The 27,567-nt window shown below is 48.0% G+C and overlaps 1 protein-coding gene across 1 annotated transcript in view; it reads left to right on the forward strand.

Annotated features, from left to right (window-relative positions):
- The window catches only part of LOC147701456 (chaperone Ric-8A), a 348,728-nt gene that overhangs the window by 317,708 nt on the left and 3,453 nt on the right, over positions 1-27,567 (forward strand). The window contains exons 8-9 of the mRNA XM_086930133.1: positions 2,534-2,678; positions 26,849-26,968. Of these exons, the coding sequence (XP_086786259.1) occupies positions 2,534-2,678; positions 26,849-26,968 (265 nt within the window). The remainder of the gene's footprint in view (positions 1-2,533; positions 2,679-26,848; positions 26,969-27,567) is intronic.

Raw genomic sequence — 27,567 nt, forward strand, 5'->3', positions numbered from 1 at the left:
ATACAGCAGCTGGGCAGGCTCCCTGCATCAGAGCTCCAATCATACAGCAGCAGGGCAGGCTCCCTGCATCAGAGCTCCAATCATACAGCAGCAGGGCAGGCTCTCTGCATCAGCTCCATTCATACAGCTGCAGGACAGGCTCCCTGCTTCAGAGCTCCATTCATACAGCAGCAGGGCAGGCTCCCTGCATCAGAGCTCCATTCATCCCGCATCTGGGCTGGCTCTCTGCGTCAGAGCTCCAGTCATACAGCAGCTGGGCAGGCTCCCTGCATCAGAGCTCCAATCGTACAGCAGCAGGGCAGGCTCCCTGCATCAGAGTTCCATTCATACAGCAGCACGACAGGCTCTCTGCATGAGCTCCATTCATACAGCTGCAGGTAAGGCTCCCTGCTTCAGAGCTCCATTCATACAGCAGCAAAACAGGTTCCCTGCATCATAGCGCCATTCATACTGCAGCAGGGCAGGCTCCCTGCATCAGAGCTCCATTCATACAGCAGCAGGGCAGGCTCCCTGCATCAGAGCTCCATTCATACAGCAGCAGGACAGGCTCTCTGCATCAGAGCTCCATTCATACAGCAGCAGGACAGGCTCCCTGCATCAGAGCTCCATTCATGCAGCAGCAGGACAGGCTCTCTGCATCAGCTCAATTCATACAGCATCAGGGCAGGCTCTCTGCATCAGAGGTCCATTCATACAGCAGCAGGACAGGCTCCCTGCATCAGAGCTCCATTCATACAGCATCAGGACAGGCTCCCTGCATCATAGCCCCATTCATACAGCAGCATGGCAGGCTCTCTGCATCAGGCTCCATTCATACAGCAGCAGGACAGGCTCTCTGCATCAGCTCCATTCATACAGCTGCAGGACAGGCTCCCTGCTTCAGAGCTCCATTCATACAGCAGCAAAACAGGTTCCCTGCATCATAGCTCCATTCATATAGCAGCAGGCAGGCTCCCTGCATCATAGCCCCATTCATACAGCATCAGGGCAGGCTCTCTGCATCAGAGCTGTATTCATACAGCAGCAGGACAGGCTCCCTGCATCAGAGCTCCATTCATACAGCAGCAGGACAGGCTCTCTGCATCAGAGCTGTATTCATACAGCAGCAGGACAGGCTCCCTGCATCAGAGCTCCATTCATACAGCAGCAGGGCAGGCTCCCTGCATCAGAGCTCCATTCATACAGCAGCAGGACAGGCTCCCTGCATCAGAGCTCCATTCATACAGCAGCAGGACAGGCTCTCTGCATCAGCTCCATTCATACAGCATCAGGGCAGGCTCTCTGCATCAGAGCTTTATTCATACAGCAGCAGGACAGGCTCCCTGCATCAGAGCTCCATTCATACAGCAGCAGGACAGGCTCCCTGCATCATAGCCCCATTCATACAGCATCAGGGCAGGCTCTCTGCATCAGAGCTCCATTCATACAGCAGCAGGACAGGCTCCCTGCATCATAGTCCCATTCATACAGCATCAGGGCAGGCTCTCTGCATCAGAGCTGTATTCATACAGCAGCAGGACAGGCTCCCTGCATCAGAGCTCCATTCATACAGCAGCAGGGCAGGCTCCCTGCATCAGAGCTCCATTCATACAGCAGCAGGACAGGCTCCCTGCATCAGAGCTCCGTTCATACAGCAGCAGGACAGGCTCTCTGCATCAGCTCCATTCATACAGCATCAGGGCAGGCTCTCTGCATCAGAGCTTTATTCATACAGCAGCAGAGCTACAAGACAGGCTCTCTGCATCAGAGCTTTATTCATACAGCAGCAGGACAGGCTCCCTGCATCAGAGCACCATTCACAAAGCAGCAGGACAGGTGCTCTGCAACTGAGCATCATCCATACAGCAGCTAGGCAGTCTCTCTTAATTGAGCTCCATTCATAAATCATGCATCCAAACTTCCTTCATACTTCAGTCTGCAACACCAGCACAGTTCTGTGAATACTGGTCTACTTTAGACAGCAACCTGCCTGTGATCAAGTACTTTATTATGTTGTTTACCCCTCTAATAATGTTGTTGCTTCTGCTTCATCCCAAACCTAATCTCGCACCCAAGCATTTTATCCCATTATAACATGTAATGCTAATTTAAAGAGAACTGTGGTCTTATTGATCCTATGTATGTGTTTTTTCCTTAAAATGTTTATAATGTTCTTAATGTCATAAAGATTTTAATTAATCGTGCAATAAGGTACAATTGATTGCGTGATTACTTCAGCCACAATTGGTTTTAGGACTCGAGTACACCCCATTCATACGCTAGACAGGGCATGCACTGGGTATTGGAATTCCAATCACATTGCTGCTGGGGAAGGCACTGGGTGTTTGTGTATTGGAAGGTAGGATAGGTAGTGGTCATCAATAACCCAGACATGCATAGAAATGAGTGGACTGCATTTCAGAGCTTTAGGGGTTCACTAGAAAGGGCAGGGATGGGCGGCCATCTTAAGTATCCTCCTCTTCTAGTGACTCTGGCTCTTTCAGTGCAACCACTGTCTGAAACTGTGTAAATCTTGGCCCTTCTGTCTCTTCAGTGTCCCGCTTTGTGAAGTATACTGGGTATGGCAATGCAGCTGGCCTGCTGGCTGCCCGTGGGCTGCTAGCCGGAGGACGTGTGCAGGGGCATTATTCAGAAGACGAGGACACCGATACAGAGGAATACCGGGAAGCCAAGGCCGAGTAAGTGACTCCGAGTATGCTCAAATGTCTTATTTATTAAAGACGATCAGCCTGACATTTCCTGCAGAAATTTGGTGCAGAAGAACAGAATCGATTCACAGCATGATTATTGACTCAAAGTTCAGTGTATCAGTGAAATATTGTGAAACATGCTCATTTGTGATGAGCTTACAAATATAACAGATCAGCAGGCTGTGTAGCGCGGCATCATTATAGATCTATTTACAGTTGAGATATGTCTGTCTTTAAGTCTTCTTTCGCTCTGATCTCATGAGATGGCTCTTCAGGCTGGTTGCGTTCGGGGGTCTCTATTGCCAAGAGGCAGTGTGTTCCAGTGATGAGGACCTAGAAGAGGGAGAGGTCGGACCTTGAATGCTGCAATGGATAGTGTTCGTGTGACCAGCGGATTTTGGCTTGCGGATTGTCAGTTCCTTTACAGGAAAAAGAGGGAATCCACTGCAGAGAAAGAGTAGCCTCATACAGCGGCTTGGTTCTCTATGGTGAAACATGCGGGTGTTTAACATGGAGCTAAGCTTAAGTTCCTGTGAATCCGGTTGATGGTAATGGGGGATGCGGATAGCGGAGCTGGGTGTATGGTAAGTGTATGTCCAGCGGGTGAAGAAGGGCGTTTGGCTGTAAATAATAGTGAACCAAACTGTAATATTGAGTCAGGCAGGTAGCTGTTGTTCTGCGAGGGGTTTTAATATAATTTTTATTAACATTTTTCAACAAAGTATACATATAGCCAAGCAGTGTTGTTATGTCCATCAGGTGGTAATTAGGGGCAAGAACACACAAGGGGCAAAAGGCTGATCACCCAAGGAAGAGAGGGTGCATAGAGCAAGCTATTTCAGGCGAGAGGCCCTGTGTGAGAAGGGGTTCTGAGGGAATGGCCCTCCTCCTCTTCACTGTGAAGAGAATTTTTGACTTATTTAGTGGTAACATGGCATGACTCCTCCCAAGAGGTGGTGAACATACATGTGAGAGAAATCTCTATCAGTCTGGTGCCAGCATTTTCCGGGCTGAGGAAGAACAGCAGTGAGCAAGAGGTGGTGATTGCAGACAGTGCCGCAATGAAATGGAAATGAAACAGTGGCAGGAATCAGCTAAACGAAATACACCTGCCTACGAGCAGGTAATATTAGACGGTTCAAAAAGGAACTTTGGCAATTCAGACGGAAAAAGCCCCCGGAAATGTGGTAGTGCCTTGTTGGACAGCTAATGCGAGGTTCATTCTCTGAAGAATAGCAGTGCTCTTTCGGGATTGTAATCCCAGCCAAGTTTTATTACAAAACGAACAACACAAATGCATGTGGGCTTAAGTAGCACCAGAGTGAAGGGCAAGGCTCAAAGTGAGTGCTTGCCTTCGTGCCTGCCTGGCTCATTGGCAAATCTGCCACCACACGATCTTGAGTTTTGGGAACAAGCAGTGATTCAACAAGCATATTAACAGAGCTAAAGTAGACATAAGACAAGTACGATTTTGTTGCTTGAATCATTTTTTTTAAAAATAATTTCTTTATTGTGGTTCCAAAGGTACAATCCATGTGCGTATACAGTTATATCCCATAGACAAACATTGACAGTGAACATTCCAATTTCTACTCAAGGAGAAGTCTTGCCCTAAGCTGCCCCTTGAAGATGTTTTCCTAACCAACAATTATTCAGTATTGGGGTATCTTTCATAGATTCACATGCCTGAATCATTCCCCGTCGCCGAGGCGGGAGTCCTACGGTAATTATATATACAAAAGCAGTGCCTTAGAATAATCTGTAGTAGGCTGACAAGACTACAGGCCCAAAAAGGCCCAAAACTTAGCAGTCTATCTACCTCATTATATGAAAAGAACTGAAAGTAGTCCCAACCAATCAGCTGCCAGCACCCTCTAGAACCTTCCCAGCAGAGGCAGTTCTCCTCAGATTTTCACCGCACGTCGTGTGGAAGGGAGTCTCCCTGAGTGCCTACTCAGTTTTCAACTTTTTTCTACAGAATGTCTGAGAAGAAAGCTCTTTTCAAAGCATGCTGGGCCTGTGATAAAAAGAGGGTCCATGTAGATGATCAGCATAAGGACTGCAATTACTGCCTGCATCCCAATCAAATTGTGAAGGATTGCAGGATTTGCCGCACCTTCCCTGCCAAGACCATCAGGTACAGGGAGGCAAGGGTTCTTCTTTGCCTCAAATCATCTTCCACAGATGAAGAGGACAGAGCTTCTACATCCAGCAAAAGAGCCAGATCCAGAGATAGCTCTTCTCCTGAGTGGAAAATACAACACAAATCCTCTCATAGAGCTTCAGAACCCTCAAGGAGGTTATCCTCTCCTCCTCTTGAATCTCCAGCTTCTCCACCTTCAGGTTCATCTAAAACTGTGAGAAAAGCACAGACAAAAACTGTTTCTTTGGTGTCTTCTCACAAAGTCTCTGTGACTTCTACCACCTCAAGCTCTTCAGCTACGGTGTCTACCTCTGCTATTACTTCACCTATAGTTTCCTCGTCGACGAAGAGTCCGTCGACGTCTGGATCATCTAAGAATAGCCCGTCGACGACAGCCTCGACGACGACCGCCTCGTCGACGAAGATTCCATTGACGACAAGTCCATCTACAATACCACAGTCGACGACAATCCCATTGACGACAGGTCCGTCGACGACGAGCTCATTGATAGCCATTCCAGCAGAGAGTCCAGTCATCACCAAGACTCCGCCTGCAAGACCCTGACCTACTCTACCTCAGGTCTCTCATGCCTCACCGATAGCATATATTCATTTCCAGATTAAAACCTATCATAGGCAAGACTACTCCAATATTTCTCCGCTGCTACCATCGCAGATTTTAGAAACATATGTGGATGAAGAGGAATCTGATGAAGATGATGGAGATGATGAAGGTCCCTTTGGGATTGCACGCCATCCATCCGAATTACAAATAAAATGTCAGGATGAGGATGAAGAAGCGGACATACAGGAGCATTACTACCAAGAAGATTTGGCTACACCTTTCTATAGACAACCATACAGAGCTCCACGTTCGGAGGAGTCAAGTCATCTTCCTCCTTCGTTGATACAGGACTTACAGGCCATGTTGGCAGACTATCGCCAAAGGTTCCCACCTACACTTTCTGCGCCAATTATACCTCCGGTACCAGTGGACATACCTACGCCTCCACCACCGCAGCCTCCAGTGTCGCCAAGACACACTGCAGAACCCACACCACAAGAGGATCAGGATACTTCCTCTTCGGACGAGGATGGAAGGGAAGAAGGCGAGTTGCCTCATGGCAACACACCTGCGGATCCGTGGGATGACTATGTAAAACCCATGCCTTCGCCTCTGAGTCTCCGCCAGAGGACATTGGCGGCTTCACAATATTATGCAAAGGGCTGCTACAAGATTCGAACTACCAGTTACTATTGAGCAGTCGGAATGCTTTTTGCACGACTTTAAATAGGGGTATAGGAGGATCACCAGGGCCATACCCATTATAGAATATATTTGGAAGGAAGGTCTTAAGATTATGAAGACACCCGCTTCTATCCCGGCAGTCCTTCCTTGTATTGAGAAGAAGTATAGAGCACCGCCAGACACTCCATCTTGTTTGGTGGGCCACCCACGTCCGGACTCTGTGATATCCCACGCTGCTCAACAGAGGTCCAAAAATCCATCCACTCCAATCTCAACACCACCGGACAAGGAGGGCAGAAGATTGGATCTAATAGGCAAGAAGTTCTCCACCAATGCTGCATCTTCCATCAAGGCAGCAAATTATCTTGCGATTCTTGCCCGCTATGACCGACAAATGTGGTCGTAACTATCTGAATTCATAGAATTGATACCGGAAGATCGTCAGCAAGAAGTACGCAAAATAGTGCTTAAAGGAGAGAGGGCGGCTTCAGAAATAATAGATTGCGCCCTAGACATCGCAAACACTAACTTTCGTCAGTTAGCGGGTGCTGCGGTGCTCAGACGACAGGGCTGGCTCAGAGCAACCTCCTTCAGACCTGAGGTGCAAACAAAGATCCTTGATATGGCTTACGACGGGGAATCGCTCTTCGGTAAGCACATAGATGACGCCTTACTAACCATTAAGACGGATACAGACACCGCAAAATCGCTTGGTACCCTGCAATATAAAATAGGTTCTTTTAGAGGAGCAAGAGGTCGTGGATTTTCTTACAGAGGAAATTACCACAATCAACAGAACAGGCAATACCAGTCGCAGTATAAGCAACCGTATTACCAATCTTCATACAGGCAATCTTCCTCCAGCAATTTCTCTCGTCAGGGAGGAAGACGAAGATCAAATAATCGAGGACTAGATTCAAACAAACGTCGATGAGCTATGCCGGACGCCAGCCCCACAATCCTTCCCTCCCTGTGGGCGCGAAGATCTCTGCCTTTTACCAACAATGGCGGAACATCACATCGGACCAGTGGGTCCTCGACCTAGTGGAAAGAGGACACACTCTGGAGTTCGTAAAGAAACCACCTACGACCCCGCCCAAGGGCCCCCCTCTCCCTCGTCTTCACTTACTGTACAAAGAGGCCTTAAACATGTTTCGTAAGAATGCGATAGAGAAGGTTCCAGTCTCGCAGAAAGGTAGAGGATTCTACTCTCGCTTCTTCCTTATAAAGAAAAAGTCGGGAGAGTGGCGCCCGATTCTGGATCTGCGCAAACTCAACAAATTCTTGAAGAAACAGAGTTTTCGCATGGTGACATTGGCAGATGTGCTCAATTGTCTCAACGAAGGAGATTTTATGGCTTCTTTGGACTTGGAAGCGCTTACTTCCATATTCTTATACAGCCCAAACATCGCAAATACCTACGGTTCACAGTGGCTGGCATCCACTTTCAATTCAAGGTGCTCCCATTCGGGCTGAAATCGGCACCAAGAATTTTCACAAAATGTTTGGCCCCAGTTTCTGCAACGTTGAGGTCCCAGGGGATACAGGCCTTCCCATATCTCGACGATTGGCTGCTCAAAGGGTCAGACTGATTTGCATATAGCCATGTCTGAACTGGGGTGGCAGAGTGGACTAAAGAACGGTGATGGATTAAACCCAGATCTTTTGACTGGGTGTGAGTGTTTGATTGATTCAGATGCTCCGTCCATCACCACCCCCTTTGTACCGCTTTTGGCCGCCATAAGTGTGGCAGGGTATGCTCAGACGTGAGTCCCTTGCTCACTTTGCCAGTGGATTCAAGCAAGCCGGGCTGAAGACGGCTGAAATGCCAGAAACCGGTCCTCGGAAGCTTGTTTCCGGTCCAGGGAAGACATGGCTTGGCAGTTCGGGCTGCACTGTTCCCATGAGGCACAGGGTCAGACTGATTTGCATATAGCCATGTCTGAACTGGGGTGGCAGAGTGGGCTAAAGAACGGTGATAGATTAAACCCAGATCTTTTGACTGGGTGTGAGTGTTTGATTGATTCAGATGCTCCGTCCATCACCACCCCCTTTTGTACCGCTTTTGGCCGCCATAAGTGTGGCAGGGTATGCTCAGACGTGAGTCCCTTGCTCACTTTGCCACTGGATTCAAGCAAGCCGGGCTGAAGACGGCTGGAATGCCAGAAACCGATCCTCGGAAGCTTGTTTCCCTGCTACCTTATTTGGCCAAGGTGGCAGAAACGCATGTTAATGACATCTTGACCAATTACTTGGAGAGCAATGGGATTCTAGATGACTCACAAAACAGATTCCGGCCTAACCACAGCACGGAATCCGCCCTGCTGGCGGTCACTGAACAACTAAGGGCAACACAAGATCTGGGTGGCACGTCGGCTCTAATCCTGCTGGATTTGAGTGCGGCGTTCGACACGGTCTCCCATGGGATTCTACTTAGAAGACTATGGGAGATCGGAGTCCGAGATGGTGCCCTGGACTGGTTCGCGTCTTTTCTATCTGACCGTTCCTTCCAGGTCCATGCTCCACCGTACTCATCCAGCAGGCTTCCGGTGAGTTGAGGTGTCCCGCAGGGGTCGGCGCTCAGCCCTACGTTGTTCAACGTGTACGTCCGACCCCTCTGGCAGTGTTGGCCAGAGAACGTAAGATCCAATTAATATCATACGCGGACGACACGCAGCTTATCTTCTCCTATCGAAGGATACGGACCAAGCCAAATTTCAAGACGATATTCTGGCCATCTCTAGATGGATGACCAAGAATTGCCTGCAGTTAAATTCATCAAAAACTGAGGTACTCCTGATTGGCAAGGAAACAAACAAGTGGGATGATCACTGGTGGCCCTCTAGGTTAGGTCCACCTCCCATCCCTAAGAAGGAAGTAAAAACCTTGGGCGTGCTTATGGACGACTCTTTCCCTAGAATCTCATGCAAAAAGAGTGGCGGGCGTGTGTTATGGTCGCCTACGGTCGCTCAAACCAATCTTTGGCTTCTTTGAACCACCTGTACGCCAGACAATTGTCCAAGCCTTTGTTTTATTGCATATAGACTATTGCAATGTCTTAATGCTGGGCTCTAATCGAACAGCCATCAACAGACTCCAAAGAGCCCAAAATGCAGCTGCCTGCATTTTGTTTGCCCTACCAAAATACTGTCACACGTCCCATATTCTACGGCGTCTACACTGGTTTCCAGTCACACAACGTATTCAATTTAAGTCCGTCTGCCTAATGCATAAAATCCTTCACGGCTCTGGCCCCCGAGTTTTACAAGGTCTGTGTTCGTCCTATGTCCCCTCACGTGCCCTCCGCTCGGCGGACCTTCATCTTGCCTGTACCATCAAAATCCAAAGGAGCAGAGCTGGCGGCCGCTCCTTCAGGTATTTGGCTCCGAAACTGTGGAACTCGATCCCCGCGGAGGCACGTGCTACAAATAACTACCTGTCATTTAGAAAACTCATTAAAACCTGGTTGTTCCCTTCTATCTAGTGCTCCTAGTGGCGTTACACGTCTCCCCCTTGGTTCAAAGTCCGTCTTACTTTCAAGTTGTCTGCAAGCACTGGGACGCCCCGTCACTGGGGTAGCCATGCGCTTTATAAGCATTTTAAACATTAACATTAACATTCCGGTCCAGGGAAGACATGGCTTGGTCGTTCGGGCTGGACTGTTCCCATGAGGCACAGGGTCAGACTGATTTGCATATAGACATGCCTGAACTGGGGTGGCAGAGTTGGCTAAAGAACGGTGATGGATTAAACCCAGATCTTTTGACTGGGTGTGAGTGTTTGATTGATTCAGATGCTCCGTCCATCACCACCCCCTTTTGTACCTATTCTCAAATCTAGTCCTCCCTCTCAATGCACAGAGATCTCAATTGCAACCCCTACAGGTGTTAACCTTTCTGGGAGCTTCACTGGACACCGAACAGTGCAAAGCGTTCTTGTCCCAGGAACGGCAGAACAAACTTCAAAATTTGGCAAGACAAATCTTAACAAAAAAGTCACTTTCTGTCCGAACATATGCGTCTCTTCTAGGGATGTGCTCTTCAGCGATCAGTCTAGTCCCCTTCGCAAGACTCAGGATGAGGCCACTGCAAGAGGAGTTGCACTGACAATGGCAACAAATAGTAGGGTCTTTCGACGATCGCATAAGAGTGACACACAGAATGAAGCATGCTCTTCAATGGTGGTCAAAAGAAAGCAATCTGTCTCCGGGTCTCACATTTCTTCAGACCCTTCCGGAGTTCATTCTGACCACGGATGCATCCATGGAAGGATGGGGAGGCCATCTCCAGGACCTCCAGATTCAAAGCCGATGGTCTCATCAATATCGTCAGAAACACGTCAACAGTCTCTAATTAAGAGCCATTTTCTTTTCTCTGCAAGCGTTCCTTCCGAGAATTGCAAATTGTTCAGTGCGGGTGCGTACGGACAATACCACCAGCATGTTTTACATCAACAAGCAAGTGGGAACGAGATCTCTATCTCTGTCGCAGGAAGCTCAAGAGATGTGGGAGTGGGTTATACAACACGGCATAACCCTCAGAGCGGAGCATGTAAGGGGGTTCAAAACTCTCTAGCCGACAACCTCAGCAGATCCCTCGCAGGTTGCCACGAATAGGAACTGGAACAAGAACAAGTGAACAAGATCTTTCAGAGATGGGGCACACTAACTCTAGATCTGTTTGTGACGCAACCGAACAGCAAATGCCTGTATTACGCCAGCAGATTTCTTCAACGGGGGTCAAGAGGGAATACCCTGTCCATGAGATGGTCAGGAATCTTTGCGTACGATTTTCCCCCGATACCGTTAATACCAAGGATTCTGCAAAAGATGAAGAGGGAACATTGCACTCTTCTCCTCATTGCTCCTCGCTTGCCGAGGCAGTACTGGTTCCAAGAACTGCTCCATGCTAACTCAACAGCCTCCAGTTCCCCTCAAACTGACATTTGCCATGTTGTCAAGGGAAGGAGGTCAGATTCTGCACCCGGATCCACAATCGCTGCACTTGCACGCCTGGCTCCTGACTTCCTAGAGTTTAAAGATCTCCAGATTTCTGCAGACTGTAGAGCAATTCTGTCTCAAGCCTGTGCTCAGAGTACTATCAGAACGTACTGTTTCAAATGGAAACGCTTCTGTTGTTGGTGCGAAGCAAATAATGTCCATCCTCTTCAAGCTCCACCTGAAGATATTCTACCTTACTTGCTTTCACTAGCCAAGGCTGGTCTAGTGTTCTCTTCTATTAAAGTACATCTTGCCGCCATATCCCGATTCAGAAGAAGCTCGAACAAGCCTTTTCTGAAAAGGTTGTTTCGAGCCTTTCCGCCGATATGACTTCCACCTCCCGAATGAAATCTCAATATTGTCTTGTCCCAGTTAATGAGAAGGCCTTTTGAACCTATTCATAGAGCTGAATTAAAGTTTTTAACCTGAAAAGTGGCTATTTACTAGCTCTCACTTCAGCCCGGAGGGTGAGTGAGATTCAGGCTTTCACCATTTCAGAACCTTTCCTTCATTTCTCTAAGGATTATGTCACCTTGAGAACAAATCCAAAATTAATTCCTAAAGTACCATCATAATTTCATTTAAACCAGCCGGTTAAGTTAAAACGCTTTTTTCCCGGATCCTGTCACACCGGCAGAAAAGGACCTACACTCTCTGGATGTGAAGCGTTGTCTAAAGTTCTATCTTCAGAAAACCAAACACATAAGGAAATCTAACCAGTAATTTATTGCTTATGGTCCAGCTGCGTTGGGACAAGCTGTGACGAAAGCAACGATAGCCTGGTGGTTATTTTCAGTAATACAATTCTGTCACGAAAAAGCTAACAAGCCTTTAGCCAGAAAGGTAAAGGCACATTCCACCAGAATGATGTCGGCGTCGACAGCATTATTTGCCAGAGTCACACTGGCGGACATTTGCAGAGCTGCGGCATAGAAGAGTGTCTATACCTTTACAAAGCATTACTGCTTCCAATCGGCATCACAAGATGATACAGCAGTGGGACAAGCGGTGCTGCAGCATCTTCTTCATTAAGGTTAGACTTTTAAAGGTCTCTCATATTCTTTTCATGACATAAGAGTATGCATAATACACTGTAGTTTTGCTTGTCAAATGCTGTTTAAATATGTATCTGAATATAATTCTTTCCTTTTAGAAGGTTTTCTGCATTTATGCATATTTGCATTTCTAGTGCTCTATAACCTTCCAGATGAGTGGGGATATATAGAATTACGCTTTGTCTCCCATCTTCCGCAAACAACAGATATGGGTTTACTGCTTGCTATTCTGATTCAGGCATGTGAATCTATGAAAGATACCCCAATACTGGATAAGAAAACAAGTTACTTACCTGTAACTACGGTTATCCAGTATTGGTATCCTTCATAGATTCACATGCACCCACCCTCCTCCCCGGCAGAACATTTCTTTATTAGGGATACATACTTCTCACTTGTGCTGGGAAAATCTGAGGAGAACTGACTCTGCTGGGAAGGTTCTAGAGGGTGCTGGCAGCTGATTGGTTGGGACTACTTTCAGTTCTTTTCATATAAGGAGGTAGATAGGCTGCTAAGTTTTGGGCCTTTTTGGGCCTATAGTCTTGTCAGCCTACTACAGATTATTCTAAGGCACTGCTTTTGTATATATATTTACCGTGGGACTCCCGCCTCGGCGACGGGGAATGATTCAGGCATGTGAATCTATGAAAGATACCAATACTGGATAACCGTAGTTACAGGTAAGTAACTTGTTTTCTTATTTTTAACTTTTTCTCCCATAGTAAGGTAAACCTTTAACTAAACACCCCTCCCACCCCCCTACCGTGCCCAACTACCTTGAGGTCCTTCTATCATAAGTTCAGCCGAGGGTATCCTGTTGCCCCCCCTCTTGTCTGTGGAGCTCATTCCCCGTGTGATGATCCCATCCGACAATGCCTGTGTGGAATTTGGGGCACTTCCCTCTATCTCCTGGATCATTAACCCTCACTCAGCATTACTTCCGGAAGTTTAGCATCTCTTCTAGTGCTACGCATGTGCCCCTCCTCAGCTAGTGCCCATTCTCTCAAGTCTGTTTTCCAGTTCGCTATCAGGGGCCCTCGTTGAGTTAGCCAGTGGATCGCTACGCGCTGCCTAGCTGTTACAAGCCCCAGAACCAGGAACCGCCTGCTTGTCTTGCGTTTCGGGTCTTGGGGAATTAAGCCAAGGAGACCAGTACGCACCTCCAAGGCAATCGTCCACTCTGTTATTCTACTCAGGTCCTCTAGGACCGCCGTCCAGTATGACTGAATCGTTGGACATGCCCATACTATATGCGGAAAATCCACCTGTACATATTGACATCTGGGGCACCTTGGATCTCTCGATCCATCCATAGTATGTAGCCGCTTGGGCAAGAGGTAGATCATGTGAACGATATTATATTGTATTGTATCTGTTTGAACCTATTGCACACCACCACTTTGCGTACGCTTTCATGAATTTTCTCTCAATCTTGCGGCATAATCTCCTGTGGACTCGCTACCTGCCACTTCTCTTCTACTTTTAAAGGTCCACATTTTTTACCTTCCTTTAGCGCCCTGTACAGGTGGGTCACCAGTTTCCGCCCTCCCGCCATGGCAATTATAGTGACTAAGGTATGTGTGTGTCTTCGGGCCTCCGGAAACATAGGCCAGGGTTGCTGCAATTTTGGCATATTGCTAAAATTGCCCCGATCCCAACTCAAAGGTATCTACCGCTTCCTGATATGTAATAAACCTCTATTCCGGGTAGAGGTCCGACAACATGAGACAGCCCCCCGCCTTCCATTTGTCAGTGGACATGACCAGCTCAATGAGTGCGAAGGGTGGCATAAGCCAGAAGTCTGCCTCTGGGGCAAATGGCCATTCCTGAATAAGTCTCCTGACCACTCTGTTCCATATTGCAGCAAGTAATCTACCCAGTGGGGGACATTGTTCCTGCCGCCCCCTCGTTTGCCAGAGGAGGGCACCCAACTGTCGATCTCCATATGTGTCCGCTAGTAGTGATCTTTCCCAGGAAGGGTCTGTATCTAACCAGGCTATGGTGTGCTATATTTGTGATGCAAAATAATAAAGGGCTAGGTCAGGGATTTCCACATCTCCCTTACCTCATGTGCATTCCCATTTTTAGAAGCACCTGCCATAAATATTCTTATCTGATCGAGTCGAGCACTTGTTCGATATCCAAGAATGCCAGGGTTCGATATCCAAGAATGCCAGGGTACTCTGTTGGGCCCTGCCCCCCGGTGATTGCATATCGTGTGCGAGACGGCGGATGTTTCTTAGTGCATTCCTCCCTGGTATAAAACCTGACTAGTCATCCTTCACCAGCTGCCTGAGATATGGAAGTAACCTACTTGCCAGTACCTGACTAATGATTTTAAGATCTACGTTCAGCATAAAAATTGGCCTGTATGAGTTGGGGATCAGGGGGTCCTTCCCGCGGCTTGGGGATCATCACAATCAACGCTTCTCGCATGGTGTTTGGCAATATGCCGGTCTCGCCAGCTTCCAAAATAATTTCCAGGAGCTTAGGGACCAGGACTCCCCCCATATTTCTTGTATTGCTCCGCCGCTAGGCAATCCATCCCGGGGGATTTCGCTGTTTTCAGGTAAGTGATCGCCGCCCTCACCTCCTCCCGTCTGAAAGGATTCCCCAGGGACTCTTGACTCTCTGGGTCGAGGCTAGGTAGGTCCACCTCAGCAAGGTATGCCTCCATAGCCGGGGGACGGTATGGGCCTGGGGCTCGGAATATATCTTTTGTAGGTGTGCTGTAAATGCCCTATTAATCTTGTGTTGTGTATAGACCGTTCGACCTTGATCAGTTTTAAGTGACCGTATCGGGTGAGGCTGTGTCGCCATCCTAATCAAGCACGTCAGTAGGCGTCCGGCCTTGTCTCCCTCCGTGTACCATTGGCGTCTACTCGTGGTTCTATTATATTTGCCCAGTGAATCCCATATGTCCCCTACCTTCCGCCTTTGTTCTGCCCATTTGGCCGGCCCCTCGTGTTTGTGGGAAGCTCTGTTTCCAAGATCGCTAAGCGTTCCTCCTGGTGTTGTAAATCCCACTCCAGCACTCTCCTCACCCCCACCTCAGTAGACCTACACACCCCACGCAACACCACTTTCTTTGCATCCCATTCAAGCGCCCTCGAGCTGGCCGTATTCCAATTCATTTCGAAATAATCATCTAACCCTTTTGCTATTGTCTCCTTATAAACCGGGTCCGTTAAAGCCTCAGTGTTAAGTCTCCATAGCAGTATCTTGGAGCTTGGTCGGCCCAGAGTGTATGCTACCAGCAGGGGGGAGTGTTCCGACAGATAGCGGGCCAGGTACTGTCTCTACTATCCGATTGGCTGTCTACTTCTGTAAAAAGAAATAGTCCAGTCTGCTATATGTGTTAGCTGCTGGTGTGAGACACAAGTGCACTCGACAACCACATAAGTGTGGTTATGTTTTGGATAAGTACTCTTACTGTGTTCTGCAGGGTTTACGAGGGCGCACAGCTCTCGTACTGTGCTCTGCAGGGTTTAAGAGGAGGCACTGCTCTCGTTCTGTGTGCTCTGCAGGGAGAAGAAAAAGAAACGAAACTCTGAGCGGAAATCGGCCACGAGAGGAAGAAAACGAAACTCGGGAAAAACGAAATTGGATCAAAGCTCAAGAGAAGGGGAACACCAAAAGGGGCGGGCCCCACCACTGCCCCAGCCCCCCCTTCCAGAGGGGTTTTCCACCCCTTTCAGATTGCGGTTCAAGGTCAGCTCAAAGAACTGTGTTTTTTGTCTCCCAAATGTCACTTCCTCCAGGCCAGCTTCTTGCTTCAAAAGTAAATCTTCGAAAGGGGTAAAATGTAAATATATTCACCCCTCAAATGCACCGACCGGCTTTTCTCCAGCGGTTTGGCGTCTTTCTTTGCAACGTTTATGGAATTTGGTTTAAATGGTACAACTTACAGTGTGATTTTAATTACATTTCCTAGTAAACCATTGGAAGAGGCGCTCATGAAATACTTAAGCTACAGCTGCGCAGCAAGTAGTGCCAGCTGCACCGTTTAGGCCTTTTACAGCTGCGCAGCAAGTAGTGCCAGCTGCACCTTTTAGGCCTTTTACAGCTGCGCAACAAGTAGTGCCAGCTGCATCGTTTAGGCCTTTTACAGCTGCGCAGCAAGTAGTTCCAGCTGCACAGTTTAGGCCTTTTACAGCTGCGCAGCAAGTAGTGGCAGCTGCACCTTTTAGGCCTTTTACAGCTGCGCAGTAAGTAGTGCCAGCTGCACTGTGTAGGCCATTAACAGATGTACAGCAAGTAGTGCCAGCTGCATTGTTTAGACCTTTTACAGCTGTGCGGCAAGTAGTGCCAGCTGCACCTTTTAAGCATCTTTTTCTGTGGGGACAGTTCTGATTGAGTTAGGACTCCTGCTGCATTGGCAGCTCCATAGGTGGTCTTAAGATGACGAGGTTGTTGTGCATATTTAGACTTTGCTAGTCAGATTTTGCTCCCCCCTATGCTCTTTGCTCCTAATGTTAGTGATTCTCAGGAGCTTAGGGTCCAATAGTAGTCTGTTGAGATCATGGGGGTACAATGCGGTTGGTGCCGAATGTGGTTCTGTTAACAGGCTGGTGTTAAGTACAGTGTTCACCAATGGACACTGGGTGTTCGTTTATATTCTGTTCTACTTTGACTATTTTTGCTTTGTGATGGTTCTGAAAGTGGTCAGGTTGGTCCTATCATATGTAAACATCTCCCTTGTATCTAGTGCCAGGTGACACCCTGTATTCCTAGATGAAGGGCCAAACAAATACCCACCTCACTTTCCGGACGGCACATTAGTTCTGATATCTTCACCTTAACGTCTGGATTATGTGCCCCCTTTATGCCCTTCTTTTTCTCCTCACCACCACTTTCCCAGTAACACCCTTCTCATATCCCCCCCCCCCCCCACCCTCCTCCGCCTCATTTTCCCAACATGGCCACTACTCGAGGTAAGGTTGGAACTAATTGCTACAGAATCATTTATCCTCCCAGCCAGACTAAAGCTGCAATAAAACGATTGAAGCATAACACTATTGAACGTTTCCCGGATTCCCTCTTTGTTGATCAATTTTACAATGGTCGTCTTGGGAGGCTCATAAACGATTTCATTTTCTTCACTCACGACACCCCCTCTTGGTCCACCAGTTTATATAATTCCCTTAATGTCACCTCCTCCTCCTCTATCCCTCATGGCAAACAACTAAAAATTTCCCCCTCTGCGTTTTTCAACGGTTACCTCACTATCTCACTCTATAACAACGGTACTGTCATGATCCAAGGCAATGACACCTGTCTCTCGCTCTTTGACCACCTCTTCCCCTCCCTACTCCCCTCCTCTGCGACCGGGTTTCCCCCTGACTCTCCTTCTAGCTCCACCCTTTACTCCCTTTCTCCTCCCCTGACCCCCCCGACACTCCAATTGGCTGCACTCTCGAGAAGCACAGGTCGGCCCTTTTCCCTCCCCTTCCCCTGTGACCTCCTCTCTTATTCCTCCCCCCCTCACAGAATGCCCCCTCCCACATCACTTCAGCCTTACCACTAGCTAATACGCTCCTTGTCCAATCTGCACCATCCCGGTACTCCAATCTCTTCTCCTCCCCCATATTCCTTCCTGTCACCCCCTTTTTAGTCCACCTCTCCTCCAACCTTCTCCCCCAGTGCACTTTCCCTACGCACTCCTTATCCCTCCTTTCCACCCCCTCCTCCCCTCATTATTCACCCTGATTTCTCCACAATCCCACTGCATCTCTGTGCTACTCCCTTTCCCCCCCCCCCTTGGTAACCCTTGCCTTTTCCCTCCCTCTGGCCCAGCAGAACATCTTCCTTTCCTCAACTTCCCTTTCTCTCAACCCCCCTCACTCTGCCAGATGCCCGTTCCCTCACAGCCACCTCTCCTAGCTGACAGGACCTCCACACCCACCTCACCGTGTTTCCTCCCAAACCTCCTACATTCCCATGACTCCACACAGTCCTCCCCTCTCCTTCTACCCTACTGCCGTGTTACGCACCCTTCTCCCCCTAAATTTGTCCTTAATTCCTCTCCTTCTTGCAACACCAACAATGACAACTCTCCCTTAACCTCCGTTTTACTAGCTCTCACTCTCAACCTCCACCTTTCCCCACTTGTGAACCCTACTCCCCAACTTACCGCCTGTCCCCCCACCTCTCCCTGCCTTCCACCACCAATTCCGCCCCCTCTTATTTCCATCGAGCCACCCAACCTTCCGTGCTCTGCCTTACTCTCTCTGGAAAATAAGCTAAGCTCTCTTATCAGCTCCATCTCCCAGCTTACAGCTGCCATTTCACTTTTAAGCTCTAAGATTTCCACCCTTCCTTGCACCTCTACTCCTTCCCAACTTCCCACGAGATGCACCTCGCCCCCTCACCCCAATACAGCCAAGCTCAACCTGTCGTCTGCAAACTTCGTTAACTCACACAAGCCCTTGAACGCCACCCTTCTTCAACCTGCATACCCCAGCAACCCTACTATCTACACTATTCCGACCATCTCCTCTGTCAGAACCAAGCATCCACCTAAACCCTTCCGAGCACCCCCGCATAAGTACAATATCCCGATCACCCATCAGAGCCCAAGTGCCCCCGTCACCAAAACAGTCTTGACAGAGCTGCGCTGTCTGCTCCACAACTGCAGATCTGCAATTAAACACAAACTTGAAATCTCCGATACCATCACCCATCACAATATTGACATGCTCTTCCTCACAGAGACCTGGTTCAAAGATACCTCTCACTCTATGTTTGATCTCCTATTACCCACAGGCTATTCTATGTTTAGGAGTTACAGAATTTATTTATTTATTTATTTCGATTTGTATAGCGCTATATAACCCAGGGGTCTCTAAGCGCTTGTCCAGTAAGCACCGCAGGAAACCAAAGAAAACACTACCAAGAATTTATATCCCTCCCCAGGCCTTCTGAAAAAGAACAGTCTTCAACCTCTTCCGAAAGGTCAGCAAGTTAGGTTCTTTGCGCAAGTCCACCGGTAGACTGTTCCAGGCCTCTGGGAGGGTGTTAGAGATGGCACGACCGCCCACTGTCGCCAATCTAAAACGAGGTTGCATGAGAAGGGTTGCCTCAGCAGATCTTAGCACCCTGGCAGGTGTATATGGGGTCAGGCGGGTCTTGATGTATCTTGGTGCCTTACCGTAAAGGGATTTATGTGCAATGCATAACCCTTTAAAGAGCACCCTCTGCCTTATTGGGAGCCAATGTAGCTCACGCATAAGTGGGGACACATGCGTGCTCCTGGGTTTCTTGTGAATGAGCCTAGCGGCATCATTCATCACCATCTGAAGTTTGTCTAGGAGTTTTTGGGGTAAGCCCAGATAGAGCGAGTTGCCGTAATCCAGTCTTGCAAGGATCATAGCGGAAACCGCCCTTCTCAGGGTGGAATGGGACAATAATGGCGCGATCTTCCTAAGTTGACGAAGCATGCCAACACAGGTTCCTACCACCGTGGTAACTTGTTTCCGCATGGAAAGCTTGTCATCCACATAAATGCCAAGGCTTTTTACAGCCACTGCCGGCTCCGGGGGCGGTCCAAGTTCCCTCGGCCAGAATCCATCATGCCATGGATTGCCAGCGATGGTAACAGGTAGAACTTCCGTCTTGTCCGGATTAATTTTTAGGGAGTTCAGCGACATCCAATTAGCTGTCTGCTTCAAGATGGTTTGCAGATTTGCTGGTGCCCCAGGTGCATCATCCATTTGGATAATGATTTGGGTGTCATCAGCATAGTTATATACCTGACAATCCATTTGATTCAGGAGTGCAATCAATGGTTGGAGGTATATGTTGAATAGCAGGGGCGACAAAGCCGACCCCTGTGGCACTCCACAAGAGATTGGTGTTGCAGTGGAGAGCAATTCTCCCAACTGAACTCTTTGTGTCCTCCCTTGTAGAAAAGAAGCAAACCAGGCGTGGGCTGTGCCCTGGATGCCGAAGTCTCTCATCCGCGACAGCAGTTGTTTGTGACAAACGGTGTCAAACGCCGCGGAGAGGTCTAACAGCACCAGGGCGCCGGGTATCCTCTTGTCTGCCCTATTTCGGAGCTCATCTATGATGGACAGCATGACCAGTTCCGTGCTGTGATTTGCACGGAACCCTGATTGGTTTGGTTCCAACAGGCCGTTCCCTTCTAGATGGTCAGAGAGGGCGGCCAAAACATGTTGTTCCAACACCTTGGCCAGGAAAGGGATCTGGGAAATAGGCCTAAAGTTTTTTAGGCATTTCACATCTGCCCCAGGCTTTTTTAGTAAAGGGATCAACCTTGCTTCCTTAAAGGCAGTAGGAACCTTTCCTGATGCTAGAGAGGAGTTCAAAAGATTCAGCACCTCCTCTTCTATTCCTGGCATGGCCAGTTTGAAAACGTCAGGGGGACAAGGGTCTGCCTGGGAGCCCGACTTAACTCTCCCAGTGAGCCGGGGCAGTTCCTCTTTCGTAATGGGAGGAAGAAGATCCAGAGGTCTAACCACCAGTTTTTTAGCCGACGTGGTCAGTGGGGGGCAAGCATGTATGGGAGTACAGGCAATTTCCGAATTAAGATCTTCAATTTTGCTGGTGAAGAAGTTCTGAAATCTCTGGCAGTCCTCTAGAGTGAACTCCGGCCTTTGTTCTTTTACTTTCTTGAGTTCATTTAGGACTCGGAAGACTTCCTTTTGAGGATTTGTAGCTGTGGTGATCCTTTCCTCATAGAAGTCTGCCTTCCTAGCTGTTATTGCCCGCTTGTAATTCGCTAATTCAAGCAAATAGACGCTTCTCGCCTTAGTATCATAGGCTTTGCGCCAAGCTCTCTCCATCTTGCGCACGACCCTCTTTTTCTCCCTTAGGGAGTCGTTGTACCAAGGGGACCTCCGGCCTCTATTCACTAGATTGACCCTACGTGCTGGCGCCACATGGTCGACGGCACTTCGAAGCCTCTCCTCTAGGTTACTACAGAGGGCATCAGGATTGTCAACTGAACGGGTCTGAGGATAATTCGCTGAAAGATGTGCCACCATCTTTCCTCCATTGATGTTTTTCCATTTCCTCACCAGCCTCTGGCCTTCTGCCGGTTTCGTTTTAAGCAAGTTCATCAGGAGATCTCCCTTCAGTAAGTAATGGTCCGACCAGGCACACGGTTGTGAGGTTGTCGGTCCCTGTACCGGTATTGACGACCAAACTAGGTCGAGCGTGTGACCTTTCACATGTGTCGGTCCCCTTACCTGCTGAATTAAACCTAGCGAGGATAATGCCTCGTCAATATGGCCAGCCTGCCCTTCTCTTGGGGTAAGTTCCCAGTGATAATTAAAGTCTCCCAGGATGACCAAATTATCAAACCTCGAGCGCATGTCCTGCACCAGTTTCAGAAATAAATCCGGGAACTCCGGCAAGGCCCAGGGAGGACGGTAAACTACCAGGACAGTTAAACAATCTGTCCCCAGTCTAAGTTTAACACCTAGAACCTCCGCCCCGCCTATATCCTCGGCCAAGATTGTTTCTCCACGCATACGGTCAGTGAAGAAAAGTGCCACCCCTCCCCCTCTTTTCTCTCCCGCTCTGTTGCGATGTAGGACCGAGAAGCTTGCCGGTAGGGCCGCCACCAGGTCCGGTAGCGAGGAATCCTCCAACCATGTCTCCGTGATCCCCAGCACGTCGAATTCCCCATCCTCCAGCAGTGCATACACCTCTCCACAATGTTTCTGGAGAGAGCGTGTGTTTAGCAGTCCAAAGTGCACAACCCCAGCTTTATGAGTGAGAGCCCTGCCACGGATTTTATCATGAGCCTTCCATAGTCCTGACTGTCGGAGCGCCGCCTCGCTTCCCTCCTCAAGTGGTGAGCATCGCAAGTTAATTTCCAGAAGCTCACCTCTGCCATATATGATGCGCGGACCAGGGGTTCTGGCCCCGGGTCCCGTCTGGTCCTGGATGGGCATAGATGGGCTTGCCTCTGGCGAGCCTCCGGCGTGCCCATGGCGCGCCCGCTGCGCGTAAGCATAATGGTAGGTTTAAATGGGCTCCTGTGTGCCTAACACGTCACCCAGCAACTAGCCTGCTACCCAAGATGTCTGCCGCAAAACGGCACTACCTCATCCAAGATGTCCCCCACGCAGGAAGAAGCAGCTAAAGGCCCGCTAAAGCAGCGGTGAGTGTTTCCAGATTTTAGGTGCTAGCAATGTCCTAACAGTCCCCGTTACCCTCTCAGACAGCGCGGCGATTTAATTTAAAAATAAAGCGGCTAAGAGCCACGAGCAGTAAAATGGGCAAAATAATAGTTAATAGGCGCGACCCAGTAGCGCCAATCACGCAAACAAATAGCTTTAAAATTCAGCAAGTATCCTTCTGGACTGCAGCGCTTACCTTTCAGGGGGAGCGCCCAATCCTATCTGTCTTAAATGGGCTCCTGTGTGCCTAACACGTTACCCAGCAACTAGCCTGCTACCCAAGATGTCTGCCGCAAACCGGCACTACCTCATCCAAGATGTCCCCCACGCAGGAAGAAGCAGCTAAAGGCCCGCTAAAGCAGCGGTGAGTGTTTCCAGATTTTAGGTGCTAGCAATGTCCTAACAGTCCCCGTTACCCTCTCAGACAGCGCGGCGATTTAATTTAAAAATAAAGCGGCTAAGAGCCACGAGCAGTAAAATGGGCAAAATAATAGTTAATAGGCGCGACCCAGTAGCACGGGGGAGGTGTTGCAATCCTCTTTAGAAACTCCCTTCAACTTAAGGCTTCTCCTATCAGCTCCTTCCACACCTTTGAATGCCTTTCTCTTGAGCTTTATTTTCACCACCGTTCACCCCTCAGATTCCATGTTATTTACCGCCTGCCTCGTAGTGGCCCTTCGTTTATGGAGGAACTCACTGACCTCATCAGCGACCAATACTCGCAAAGTGACAATCAGACTTTCGTGGGTGACTTCAATCTCCACTGGGGCGTACCGCATGACTCTTCTGCGAACGCGCTGGCCACCTTCCTCTCTGCAAACGATCTTATCCAACACTGCACAGAATCAACACACTCTAAAGGTTCAATCTTGGACCTTGTTATTTCTAAGCAGGCATGCTTTCGATCACTACCCCTATTCTTGTAGACTGGTCTGACCACCTCCTCATCCCATTCTCTCTTCAACTATCACACTCCTCCTAGTTCCGTGATGCCAAAAATATTGATGTCGGTTCCCTCTGTGAATCAGCTTTGTTATCACTTCCAAGGCTAGACCCGAACCTAGATGTTGACAAACTCACCTCCCAATGCCTCACAGTTCTTGCAGCCGAAATCAATAACGTCGCTCCACTCAAAAGCAAAAGGGTAAGGCCCACTCCCTCAGCACCATGGTAAAAGAAATCCCTCTATGAAGAAAGGAAGCAGCTAAGATTCCTGGAGAAACAGTGGAGGCAAGTGCCCTCCACCGATAATTTGGCCACGCTTCGCTCAGCAAGATCCAAGTACCACAAGCACATCTTCCTTGGGAAAGCGGCGCACTCCTTGACTCAGCCAAAAATAGACCCAAAAAACTATTCGATCTCATCAAGATTCCTACCTGCTCTCCCCCAACCTCCAAGTTGGAGGATTCTACAAAGAGAGCAGCGGATTTCGCTATATTCTTCGATGAAAAAGTGGAATCACTTGTGGATCAGGTCGCTCATCCTACCCCTCCAGAGGAGCGCAAATCCTTAGCCATTTGGCAGAACTTTGACCCCATATCTGAAGACGCCCTTCTCAAGTGCATACGCGAAACAAAGCCCACCAACCATTTTCTGGACCCCAGTGCCATTGCCATTGACTTCTATACCCGTTTTCTTTCCTATTGGACCACTCTGGTCAACCTCTTAGTCTATCAAGGCTCCCTTCCTGTCTCCTTCAAAACTGGGCAGGTCACCCCTCTGCTTAAAAAACCCACTGCTGATGCGACTGACCTCAACAACTTCCGCCCCATCGCTAACCTACCCTTTCTTGCGAAGATCACAGAAAGATGTGTAGCGAAACAACTCTCTCGTCATATCAAGGACAATGATCTTGACAATTGTCAGTCCGGCTTCATCCAAAACTGCAGCACTGAAACATCCCTACTGCAAGTAGTTGATGACGCGCTGAGGATACTCGATTGGAGGGGGGGGGGTCCTATCTTCTAATTCTCCTTGACCTTTCTGCAGCCTTTGACACTGTCAATCACAACACCCTCCTCAATATTCTTCAACAGAGAATGGGCATCAAGGGCACTGTGCTCAAATGGTTTGCTTCCTCCCTCTCTGACAGATCCCAAATGATCAAAATAGCGAACAGTCTGTCATCTCCTGTGGCGGTTGGTAAAGGTGTTCCTCAAGGCTCTATACTTGCACCCACATTGTTCAATCTCTATTTAGAACCACTGGGAAATTTCCTAAGTAAATACGGGATCCACTATCATCTCAATGCAGACGACACTCAAATCTACCTCCAGGTTGCCTCCACTCACGATCTCTCCATCCTAAGCTCTACTCTTGACTCCATTCAAAACTGGATGTCAACTAATCAACTGATTCTGAATCCCTCCAAAACTGAATTCCTCCTCTTCACCTCCTCACTCTCTCCTCCCCGGTTCAATCATGGATGGATCAGATGAATCTACTCCACAATAAACCGATCATTGTCGACAGCGCAAAATCCCTGAGTGTCATACTCGACAAAAAACTCAATCTAATTTCCATTGCAAAGTCTGCTCGATACCAACTGCGCCTTCTTTGGGGAATCAGTCGCTTCTTCCCGGAGCAGGACCTTATAACCCTGATGCAATCGCTGGTCCTCTCCAGACTAGACTACTGCAATTCTCTTCTTACTGGCCTCCCCAAATCCCACTTGTCCCCCCTTAAATCTGTTTTCCATTCAGCAGCTCGTTTCATTTATGAGGCCAAAAGAAGCGATCACATCACACCGATGTTATCCACCCTCCGCTGGCTTCCCATCGATGCTAGAGCTATCTACAAGACTGCCTGCATCACCCACAAAGCCTTGCACTCCTCCTCACCTCGCTGCCTGGCAAATAAACAAACTCTCTGGAGGCTCTAGACCATCACGTAATGCGGAAAATCTACTGCTTGAACCTCCCACTTTCAAGAAGGAAAGATTGATGGCCCAATCCTTTTCTGGCAACGCGGTGAGAATCTGGAACTCCCTTCCACCTCAGCTCCGGACCACCGCCTCCTCCCAGGCCTTCACAACGGACCTCAAAGTTCTCCTCCTCCAAAGACACCTCCAAAAGTAATTCACGTCCTCTCTGTTATCTGAAGGAAGACCTCCCATTATTGAAAATTCTATGCTCCATGACTGTGGAAGTGCCTTCCCAGTGTGTTCTTGTGGTTGGAGTGTTTGCCATTTATTGCAGTATTATCCTTATACCTGTGTTTGGTACTCTTTTGTAACATGCACACACCACTCTTCTCTTGTAACACACTGTTTGCTACCTCTCACATTTTGTTTGCCTTTGATACTTGCACAAGTGCCACCATTGCCTATGTAACGTTTGTTCTTGTGACTGAGTGTTTAGCATATATTGCAGTATTATACCTCTAATTGTACTTTGATTTCTCTTGTAACCTGCACACTTGTCACTTTTTCCTCCTGTGCACTGTTTCCTACCTCAAGTATTTCGTTTGCTCACAATTGTCACTTTTACCTCTAGTAACTTAACGTCTGCTTTTGTAATCTGTTCACGTGTAATGTTCTCTACATGTATCACTTCATGTATCAATTCTGTTCCTATTGTGAAGCGCTTGGACGCCTTCGGCTAAAGTCCGCGCTATATAAAAACGCATAAATAAAAATAAAAAAATTAAAAAATGCCTGGATCTTGGTATACTGTAGACAGAAAACATAAAGACCCAGACCGAAGGGAACCGGTAGGTGCACGTTACTGCAAAAAAAACACAAAAGTATTTTTTTTCTCAAAAAAATGCCTGTACTTTGATACCTGTTAGGCATACCTATACATATAATATACAATTATTGTATTTATAACTACATGAATTTACCATAAATAACACTTTTTTTTAAACATCATTTTGCTATGGAAATTTGACTTGTTCCTTAGAAATGTTCAAATGAATGTCATAATTCAGTGGTATTAACGTGGTGAAAAAGGTCCGCATCTAACACCTATTTAAGAAAGTATAATAATCTATATTGAATGAGGGTTACTTGTATTTTTTTTATTGATTAAGTACCCCTACCCTCATTGTCCTGAATTAGAATAGCCCCACATTAGAAGCACTAGTTTTTGGTATATGTTACATTACCACCACCATCTGAGGACCTACGTTGAACATATCTGACCTAGGATCTAAACCTGGTCCTCTGTTGGCTTCATTGTTGATGCTGAACAAATTACTTTACCCAGCTCCACCACATGTTCATTATCTACCAAAATTAAGATCCATTTGAAATTGTGTTATTGCCACTGTCTGAGACTTTGTAAGCGTTCCACCCATCAACTTTGTGTTTTCCTCACTGTGACATCCTAAGTGCACGAGGAGGACCAGACTTTGGTCTTGTGCTTATTTTGGCAAAAGGATCAAGTTCTAATTCACGAAAGAGGCCTCGGTAGGTTGAAACCAGTCTGTGGTTATTTGTGTTCTCTTTCAGAGGAGACCTTCTTTGGCAATTCGAGCTGGACTGTTCCTATTGGAGAAGGACCAAGAATGCTTGTGCTTCATGAACTAATGCCCCTCTAATGTTTGCCTCTCCCATCTTCAGCATTAACCCTGTGACGGGGCGAGTGGAGGCGAAGCAGCCGAACCCCATGGACGATATGACAGAAGAACAGAAGGAATATGAGGCCATGAAGCTGGTGAACATGTTCGACAAACTCTCCAGGTTGGTGATTGGACAGGTCAGAAGTGTGCCATGCCTTGGCATGTCCGTGATGTACTGGCTTCACGGGTTTTCAATTGGGTGGGTTTTCACAATGATCAGGTGATGGTTGTTGACAAAGCTCAGGGCACCTCTGATGCTTTTTTATATGCACTGCTGGGCCTCTCCTGTTCTCTGTTAATTAATTGGAAACCGCTACCTTTCCTTGTGATCACAGGAACAAACTTTCTTTGGGATTTCCTCTGTCGATATAGGTTTTTAAAGATGTAATCTTGTACAGATCATATTTGTTGAATCCTCGGAAGGCAATGTGACAAGTCCACAAGCCTGAGTTTCAAGAGGTGATGGAAAATGTCTGCTGTCAATGCAGTGACACGCAAAGAGTCATGAGACCTTTCCTGCTCCTTATAGATACATGATTAACTTGAAGAAGGTGATGCCCACCCTCCTGGTATAGAGATGTGCATAATCTGCAGAAGGTGCTCGCTATTCCCATGTTCAGATATGAGAGCCTGAAAAAGGCATGGAACATGCTTGTTTTTTCATGTATTCTGATATGTAGGGGCTAATAGGAGGCTGCCTGTTCTGTGGGGATTCTGATA

This window comes from Lissotriton vulgaris, chromosome 7 (genome assembly GCF_964263255.1).
Source record: "Lissotriton vulgaris chromosome 7, aLisVul1.2, whole genome shotgun sequence".
Taxonomy (NCBI): domain Eukaryota; kingdom Metazoa; phylum Chordata; class Amphibia; order Caudata; family Salamandridae; genus Lissotriton; species Lissotriton vulgaris.